Below are 10403 nucleotides of genomic sequence, written 5' to 3'. Positions count from 1 at the left end.
GTACCGTTGCAGACAAGCTTATAGATCTCTTGCCCCAACCACTACCCATTTATCCACACACAAACCTCGACTGATCAGAGGCAGAACGTGCGCTGTCATTCTCTTCAATGTTGCTGTACTTCCGTTGTCTTTATAGACCCTATCGAAACAAAATTCAGCTTTTCTTTAAACAGCAATGAATGGAAGATAAACGGGCAGAGAGAGATGTGGCAACGTTGATTTCTAGGCAACGGGGGTCATAAATCTGTAACAAATGTCGCCAAGAACAGGAGGAATTGTTTTGAGGACTTTCCAGATTCAAGGAAAAAAGTTTCTTTAACTATGTCTGCTAGTATATAGCTGTTAAAGGGGCCATAGACGATCCACGGTTTGTGCAAACATCATGTTCGTGTAAACAATTTTTGAACGAGTTCAATGTGGAAAAGGTTTGCACAAACGTTTGCGCAAACAGTTCATACACCACCATACAGAGTCAAACTGCGCAAACAGTTCATACACCACCATACACAATCAAACTGTTTGCACAAATCGTGGACCGTGTATGGGCCCTATTACGGAAGCCAGTTGACAAAGAAAAAGAGAGAGAGAGAGAAGAAGAAGAAGAAGAAGAGTGAGCTGTGCGACGGAAATGCGCATGCGATGTTTTGTTTGAATTCAGTGTCCACCTGGCATAACGAACTGGCGGCAGAAGAGTATAACCACAGACTAGAATATACAGACCGCAAACTCAGCGAAAAACTGGAAACTTGCGATAGTAGCGCCTCTGACACGCGACGATGGAACTAACCCGTCAATCTGACGTCACGTACGTGGAAATTTCGAAAGTAACTATTACTCTTTCGCTCCTTTAGTTGCATTTGGGGAACAGCTTTTTCTGATATTTTTAAAGTGAACTCTTTAAAAGAAAGAAAAATCTGTTAATATAAAAAAGTTGGAAAGGAACGTCCAGTCCAGAGACAGTATAAGAAGATGTGAACATTAGCTTATCTGATCTTTCTGCACTACATCTAACACTGAGGTGCGAAGCATACGAAAACAGTCGCCGGTTACTATGCCAATCCATGACGTCACATTCCAACACCAATGGCAGCGCCATTCACACACGACGACATTCATGCGGCCCACCGAGACCGTTGATTGGTTCTTTCGCTGTGCAGACGATCCAAACTGATTTCAATAGCGCATATAGGAAGTTGTTCGTCTGTATGTATTCTAGTCTGTGAGTATAACATGGAAATTTTAAAGCTCGTGAACAGATAAGGCAAATATTTAAATGAAGATGGTGATTATGTAGAGGAGTGAAGAAAGTTTCAGGTATGTAACAGTTTTTTTTCAATTAATATTGAGTTTTTCATTTTCTATAACTAAATAGTCTTTATATTCTGGATTACCATCGTACATATGGTCTGGTGTTTTATGTGCCTCTCTTTCTGTTTACCAGTTTCAGCTATTTTTTTCTAAATCGCCAGCTGCACATGTGCTAATTGTCCAAGTGCAGATCCAAGTCCATCGATCTGCTTGCGACAACAGCTTGTGTTGCGCGATACCTTTCTAATCCCACGAAACGCACTACTCAACCTTTCTCAACCATTGGCGTCACTGTGGGTTGTACTACAAACAGCAGAAACTTTCGTCGTTTCGATCACGACCTTTTTCTCATATTGTTGTTGTAAGTTATCCATTCTTCATCATTTACGATCAGCTACTTCAGAAATGACTCGAAAAAACATGAAATGTTTGAGTTTTACGTCCCACGGTAATGCTAGCTAGGCTAAAGGAGACGGTGATGATGAGAAATGAATGAAATGGTGGAATGAAGAAAGTAAGAGGAAACGGGGAGAACCCCTAGGAAACTCACGGACACGATGTTTGTCCACAACAAAGTTCACGTGCCCGAGCTGGGATCGAACAAGGGTCCCCATGCAGCAGAGGTGAACGTTCTACCACTCAGCCACGGCGGCCCCTCTGAAATGACTAGATTCGTTACGTTTCAGTAGAGATTTGTACACAGAGAAAAATCCGTTCTCCTGACAGCGGTATGTTGTACAAATATACGGTATCTTCTTGCTTACTATAGAAATCAGTACGGAGCATACGTTATCCGTATGCTACATACGCACTGCCCTTAGATGTTACATCATACCGTTGAAAGATGTCTGACATCTAACAGTTTTCCATATATCACATGCATATACTTATTTTACCTTCGTCAGCTATATGTTATATACGTCCATTTGTATGTAACTCAGTGGTAGAGCGTTCACCTCTGGTGCTAGGGGTCTCGGGTTCAAACCCTGCTCCCGCCAAGTGAACCTTGTGGTGGACAAACACCGTGTGCGTGGGTTTTCTCGGGGTTCTCCCGTTTCCTCCCACTTTCTTCATTACACCATTTCATTCATTTCTCATTATCACCGTCTCCTTTAGTCTAACCAGCATAACCGTGGCACGTAAAACTCAAAAATTTCATTTCATTTGTATGTAGGGTCCTGACCGCCTACATTGTTTCATACGGAAAGTACGTACAGATGGGAACACTTATACAGAAAGTATTATAAAACGCGTTTTCAGTTATATATCTGCTGTACTTTAAGTCCAAAAACTACAGGAATTACGCATGTAACCTATCTTTATAAGTACGCCACCTACAATTATTTTTCTCAGTGTAGATAAAAGTTCGATTGACTAAATGTTTTTGAGTAAGATCATATTACATTGCATTTGAGTAAGACCATGCGTCCATTTTCTTTTTGTAGTCAACTTTCTCCAAATTATTTGTCATTATTTGCTGAGGAATGTTTAGGCCATTGGCAATGTCTTAATGTCATTGAGAATATCTTGACTGCATAATATCTTTGACAATGCCTTGACTACTTAATGTCTTTGGGAATGTCTTGCTCGACATTGCTAGAATCCACGTTGGTGTTGTTTCTAGCCATCTGCGAGGAGCATCTTGAACATTGAAATTCCCAGAACAAAGGAAACGGAATCATTTTTTGGTTATTAATTTTGGTAACGTATCCCATCCATAAACAGCACAAATTTCTCCATGGGCCTGTGCAACATTTGCACCTCTGTCAAAATAAAATTTTAAAATGTGGCGGTTTTGCGGAAAGTTAAATCATTGTTAATACCTCACTGTGATAATAGGTATACCAACACTTTGGACATGTCCATTAGCATCAATTGTCACGTGTCAAATGACGATAAACTTATCCCGCTTAGAGTAATCATTGTAAATCCGATACTGATAAAAGTACGCCATGTTTAGCAAAACTAATGTTGACAGAAGACATGAGAACAAAAATAATTGAGATGGAAACTGTGCTTTTGCAAGGCACCTCATTCGTAGATGATTGGCTCCAAGTCTACACTCTTACCTTCGCAAAGGTAGGAAAGGTTTCCCTGCTCCTAATTGATCAAATTATCTTTGACATTGGGCTGTTCAAGGTACGTGGTACCTATGCCATGACACAAGGTAAATAAAGGCAAGGTTTAAGTCCTCCTGGTTTTGCGAAGCTAGAGGAATTGATTGAACTGATTTTTGTTATATTGAAACCATGAAATTCAGTACCTCGATATGATGGGATCTTCCGAGACTGCATGGACGAAATTAACCTATTTTAAACGCTTAGATACAGAAAATAAATAGGCCTATTCCCTCTACCAGAAAGTGTATCAGATAGAGGACAAAATGAATGTATACCGGATTATTAACAACCACCCGTGGGAGATAGTAGTGAGAATACAGCAAATCGTTCCAACTAGTGATTAGCTGGAATTAAGCCTTCGTGTTTCACACACCAAGAAAGTTCTAATTACCCAGTTGATTTTCAGGTGGGTGTGGTAGGCTCAAAAAACATAATGTATTTAGACTAGCACAGTCTGGAATCAATTTAAAAGAGGTGGGCTGAGCATTGTTCATCATCCCAAATCTATCTGGGGTTTCCCTTTTGTTTCTTCGCTATTACTTCGTGTTGTTTCTCCGAGAATACAGATGTATTGTGGCATTTAATGTCAGCCAATTAGAAATGACTGTTTTACAAATAACCAAAGTATTCTGTCAATATTTCGTACGGTTTATCATTATGAAAATTTAAAAAAATAATAATAATTTGTGCGAAATAAGAAACAAATGCAAATCTATTTCTGGTAAGTCAATTGAGAAAGTATATAACATATCTCATTATATCCCGAATAAAATGCAATCATTTGTGGTGACAATCGTAGATAATCAATTTTATAAGCTTTACATGTATATCTTTGGTTCAAGAGAAGCTTAACAATCTCTATGTTTCCAACAAAGCATGCCGCATGCAAAGGCGTTCTTCCATACTTATCGCTTGCATTTACAATAGCTCCGTGTTCAATTAAGGCCTTCGCCATTTCAACATCATTGTTTAAGATAACTGCGTTGAGCGTTAAACGTCCAAAAGGGTTGAGAATATTAATATGTGGTCCATAAGAAAACAGAAGCTCGAATATTTCCATATTGGACGAAAACACCGCTACGTGAAAGGGCGAAACTCCGAATATGTTATGTGCATTTACACTTGCCCCATGATCAAGAAGTAATTGAATCATTTTAATATCACTTGTTTCAACCGCCAGATGAAGAGGTGTATTTCCATATCGATCCGAAATCTTTGTATTAGCATGGCTTTTAAGCAGTATTTCTGTTAACGTATAATTTTTTTCCATTACAGCCAGATAAAGGGGAGTTTCCCCAAGTGCATTACGTCTGTTTACGAAAGCTCCATTATTAATGAGTAGATCCGCCATTGCAGTGTCTCCCCGATCTACTGCTTCATGCAACAAAGAGTTTCCGAACAAATCCCATGTACAAAGGTTTACATTTGCTCCTAGCCGTATTTCACGCTCAGCATCAGCCAGTAAGGATTTACGCACAGCGATTAATAAAGTATTTCCAAAAATAAGCAGAGCATCTTCTGATAAGATAGATTGGGACACCATAAGAGCATATATCTCAGGTTTATCTAGTTTTATTTTCTCTATATAAAATCTGCTTAAGATGAAGTTAAATTCATTTCCTAACATACTTCTTCTACTACTTTGCATGCTCAATCTGCCAGAGGATCTTAAGCTTTGTCGCAGTGAGTGGCTACGCGAGCTTACGTTACTTATTAGGCGTTGCAAACGAGGAGCATTTGCCTCCAAGGCTTCTATGCGAGAGCTTTTCCTTTTGTTCATAATGTTGTTCATATCCAGAGTTTCTCGCTTCCAAGCGTTGAGCTCTGTTCCTTCGTTCCGCTGAATCATTTCATTTAGTCTTCCAAGTCCAGCCTCTAGAGATTGTTGAAAAGAATGGTAGTCTGTAACTGGCGCTGATACATCGTCTTCACTGTCCGAGATAGATTCCAGCACACTCCTTCGAGTTGAATAACATGACGCTAATGTAGGGATATTGAAATCTTCAGCAAGCTTTTCCAATTCTGCTCTTGTTTTGTGAAGAATTGCATGAATTTGGGTAGGATCGATATATGAGAGTAGCAGCTCAGTCATGTCAACATCTTCTGCCGTTATACATATATGAAGTGGCGTGTTCAAATCGATGTCACAGGCATAGACATCAGCGCCATTTTTAAGCAATACTTCAGCGATATCAGGAAGTTCTTCTTTAACAGCTACATGTAAAGGCGTTTGACCCTGAGCATTAGCTTTATTTATCGATGCCCCATAATTTAAGAGCAATTTAACCATGCTCTTGTCACCTTGAAGCACTGCCATGTGAAGAGGAGAATTACGATTTTTATCATTAGTTTCTACGTTCAGATCCGCTCCTTTCACCACGAGTATTGCCGCTTTTTGTCTCTTGTGCACTTCTAGAGCTTTCAGGAGTAACTGGCCTAATTGTTCTTTCATCTTTTTCGAAGTTTCCTCCTCATCTTCTTCTTCTTCTACTGATATTTCCATTACAGCGTCACGAATGAAAGACATTGCCTATTGGTCTGTTGTAAATGTCACTATATAATTCAATTTACAATTCGTTCTGTACACAGTTTCCATTCTAATATTGTATCTACAGATACACTTGCAACGAATACTGGAAACAATACTTTTATATAATGAGTGAAGAAACAATGTGACTTTTCAATAGTTAAGTATACAGAATATCGGCTGCCTGCATTTATTCTTTTCACGCATTACCGTAGTCAAATGTTTTTAAGTTGGTAACAAGTGAAGCGAGTGAGGTTAGATTTGCATCGAAGATACACCACTCGAGTGTGACGTAAAGTCACGTGATATTATCATGGGGCAAAGGTGGGATAAAATTAGTCCTGCGGGGCTTCTAACCGCCTTTGCTCTCTGACACTCGCTCAGCTGTTTCGTAACGTAAGTGAATCAGTTTTTTTTTTTATCAATAAAGTTGTGTTTGCAAAGTGGATTAACTTCTACATGGCATTACGTCACGACACGAGGTGGAACTTCAATGTAAATTCAACTACACTCTACAAACCCCTTACGTCTCATTCTCCTGTTGGTTTACAACGTCATTGTTTATAAGGGCTATTAGAAATATGTAGGCAAATTGTGAAAACGCACAGTTTATGCATTATATTACGTACAAGGTGAAATGACTATTATTTTCAATTTATTTTAGTGGTAAAAGTGTTATGAAAATTTAAAAAAAATACTTTCGTTGGGCCGGGTTTGAACCCACGCCAAGTGCGATTTTTATTACTAGCCTATTCGCTAGCACTCTTGGCTACTAACACGACCCGCTCGGGAGTGTAATACTCCCGGAAGTACGTATTTTTTTCGCGCTCTACTCCAACCAGCTGTTTTAAGTTGGTCACAAAATTTATATCATCGGGGTCAAGGTGGAACAAAACGAGCCCTGTGGAGCTTTTAACGCATTCCTACTACTACTACTACTATACCTACTACTACTTCCCTTACAACTACTACTGCTACTCCTACTCCTCCTACTAATACTGCCTTTACTCCTACTACTACGTCTAGTACTAATGCTACTACTACTACTACTACTTATCTGCACAAAAGTAAGTAAATAACTATTTTGAGCATTATTTTCATCTTATTTTAGTGAAAAATGTTATGAAAATTAAAAAAATAAAAATTTCCTTGGGCCGGGTTTAAACCCACACCAAAAGGGATTTCCGTGACTAGACCGTGGCGCTAGAACTTTCGGCCACGAAGACCGAGAACAGCAAGCGTTTTGTTTCTGCTATATGTATGCTACGTGGCAAGAAACGGATAACGCCAACTAATCAGAACGATGTATTTAGTTTCTACTTTCGGGAGTATTACTCTCCCAAGCTAGTCTTCTACTAAGGCAGATAACGTCTAATGTTTGATTTGTCCTATGTGTATGGTAGACGGTGAGAAATGGATAACTTCAACCAATCATAACCATGTATTTAGCTCCTATTGCTAGGGTTGAACGTTAAAACATACGTTTATCACTAGCAACGTAGTATAACGGTCGTGACCATTGCCTCCCCAAAAAAGGGTAGTAGTAGTAGAGGAGACCAGAGTTGTTTAGGATACAAAATATAACTTTCTTTACTAAATTGTATTCAATTTAGTGTTCTCAAATGCATGATTATGGTATAATCAAAATTTGTTTCTGACATTTTAAAGAAAAAATTATTTCTGACTCCACAGAAACTCTCATGAGTTCAACATACGCCATAAAACTTGCCTTCAGTGTAATGCTACTAATACTTCTGAACAACTACGGATTCTTTTATAGTATAGACAAAGTATTTAAGCTGAAACCATATCGTCCGTTTGTTTGCAAAGTGTCGTATCTTAAAACAAATCGATTTTTTTTTTTTTTTAGTTAAGACCAGCCCCGAATTCCCCTTTATTAGCTCTATAATTCTCTTTAATAGCCGTATCTAAATTCCTAAATATAACTAGAATAGCCCTAAGCAGTTTGATGTTCGTCGTATCTCAGTTGCAGAGAATTAAATTTTTCTCGAACTGCCGTAACTCAAGATACGGCAGTTTGCAAGGGAAATTAAGGTAAGTTTCTATTGTTCACGCAGAGTCGTATCTCAGATGACTCTTTATTTATGTGTGTGTGTGTGTGTGTGTGTGTGTGTGTGTGTGTTCACCTTAATGCGTAATTTGTTTTAATATGTTGTTTAAGGAAGCAGGAAATGTTTATATGCCTTCGCAACTGGTCCCTGTGATCAAGCTGCCTCTTAGAAAGCAGCCTTTTGAGGTATTGGAGCTACAGCATACAGACTTTCTTAACTTCAAGAAGCTCTACAAAGAACTTAAAGTTCTATAAATTATAGATGCAGAGGGAAGTAATGCAAAAGATGAAGGAAGCATGTTGGAAATAAGTTTTGAAGAGGTCACCGACAACCAGCGACGTAACCAGGCTAGTTATCACTCGGGGCAAAAACTCACCCTAACGCCCTCTTGACCAATCAAGCCAAAACGCTTTCTCAACTACACCTGATACGTATTGGCATCAGACAGTAATTCCTCTATTCCATCTTTTCTTGAAGTGGTAAAGCTTGATTTCAAAATTGCAATACATAATTTAATTTTCAGTACAAGATAAAACAGCAAACTAATTAGAAGTAGATTGCCAAATAATCTAAGAGTAACATGCTTGAGATATTCTTAATCATAATAACAGTAAATCACAATGTTTTGGAATTATATCTGGATATGCTTTAGAATTGAATATTTAATTATGACAAAAAGGGCAAGCTGTTGTCTTAAGTATTATACTCGGACATTTTGCAAATCTCATAAATCGATGTAAGTTAAATGAAAAACACAAAAAAGCTGGAATTAAAATTTAACTTTGCGGGCTCTTTTGTCTGCAAAGATTTTTACAATGTCCTCAAAAGATAGCTTTAAAGCTAACTTATGCTCTATGAATATGATCCTAAGGTTGGTAAATCGTGTTGTTCCGTTAAGTTTCTGAGGTAGGGTCTACTTTTTTATGATTTTTAGTTTGCTAAAAACTCCTTCCCTTGCCTTATAGTGAAAATAATTATTTTCTCAGTTTTGCGTCCCCACAATCCGGCGCCCGTGGCACAAGTCCCATTCCTTCCCTAGTTACGTCACTGTCAACAACTATTTTCTACAAAACCACTCACCTACAATTAGACTACACGGAACTCCAACTTTAGCGCCTCTAGAAGCTTAACCTGCGAAAGCTGAAAGTAGCTCAAGACAAATACCCAGACTTAATATCCCTGCGCAACGAATACCCTGTCATACGAATGTCTGAGCACCAACAATGTTACTTGCACCTTGACCATTAGGACCAAGAATGTTATAAATAGAGGATCTGCCCATATGTATCGTCATCCTATTAAATCGATGAAGCCGAAAAGTAACCGAGCATCGGTACGTCTGATTGGCTACTCTCGTTTCCGCCATCGTCTGATTGGCTACTTTTGTTTCCGCCATGATTGTTGGCTCAAAACATTGCGATCCTATTGGGTGGAGTGGACAGAGTAGGGGTGGCGAAACTGTGACGTATGGCTTCAAGATTTTGTTGTAAAGGCAGATCCTCTATTTTATAACATCCTTGATTAGAACAGTTTCAAACAAAAACGAGTTTCTTTCTTTTTGTAGTTTTGCTAACTTCAGGACTGTTTTTCGCCAATTACTTTATGGACATGGTTCTGTAATTTTCAGTATTGTATGAAGCTGCTATTAATTATGCTCATACTCATATTTATGTAAAAGTATATTATTATACTCTTGTTACGATAACTTATTTTAAATTTTATTATTTAGATGCTATCTTGGGTTATGTTTCTTTCATAAAGATTCATATTTACTTAATAGTGTTAATTTGTAGTATTAATTTCATTCCACATTGTTTTCCTTTTTTCCTTTTCACGAGCAGTCCACGAAACACTCAATGAGACCTTCTTCTGGGGTCAGTGCTGGTTTCGGCTGTTTTGGAACCGGTTCATCGAATGCGAACGAACGATGACGGCGCTTTGTACAGGACCCACTTCTCATCACATGTCAACACCCTGTCCAAAAATGGTTCCTTCCTCAGACGAGACAGCAAAGAAACACAGGTATCTGCTAGCATTGCCTTCTGGCCCGGAATCAAATCATGTGGAACCCATTGCCCCAACTTGTAGTGCTTCCCAAGTTGATGGAGGTGCTGCCGAATGGTTTTTCCACTTATACTGACTTGTAGTGAACCCAGTTCCTCATACGTCTGGTCATTGTTCGCCTCAATTGGTACCTGAAGATTGCCATTTTGTACAGGTATTGGTCCTCCCGGTTGTGGTGCGTTTTCGAGTGTTTCGTCGTCTTCCTTAAACTTCTTAAACCACCACTGCACTGTACGAGCAGTCACGACACTCTCACCAAAGGTCTGGGGTAACTTCCGCCCCGTTGCAGCAGTGTTTGACAACAATTTGAAC

The 10403-nt window shown here is 38.9% G+C and overlaps 1 protein-coding gene across 1 annotated transcript in view; it reads right to left on the bottom strand.

Moving 5' to 3' along the window:
• Positions 1-4122: 4122 nt before the first annotated feature.
• Positions 4123-10403, bottom strand: part of LOC145691539 (uncharacterized) — a 66391-nt gene continuing 60110 nt past the window's right edge. The window contains exon 6 of the mRNA XM_081766949.1: positions 4123-5958. Within this exon, the coding sequence (XP_081623075.1) occupies positions 4141-5958 (1818 nt within the window). The 3' untranslated portion in view covers positions 4123-4140. The remainder of the gene's footprint in view (positions 5959-10403) is intronic.

The sequence above is a fragment of the Thermobia domestica genome, chromosome 8 (genome assembly GCF_964235325.1).
Source record: "Thermobia domestica chromosome 8, izTheDome1.hap1.1, whole genome shotgun sequence".
Classification (NCBI taxonomy): Eukaryota; Metazoa; Arthropoda; class Insecta; order Zygentoma; family Lepismatidae; genus Thermobia; species Thermobia domestica.
The sequence above is the reverse complement of the archived record's forward strand: the minus strand, read 5'-3'. Positions and strand labels throughout refer to the sequence as shown.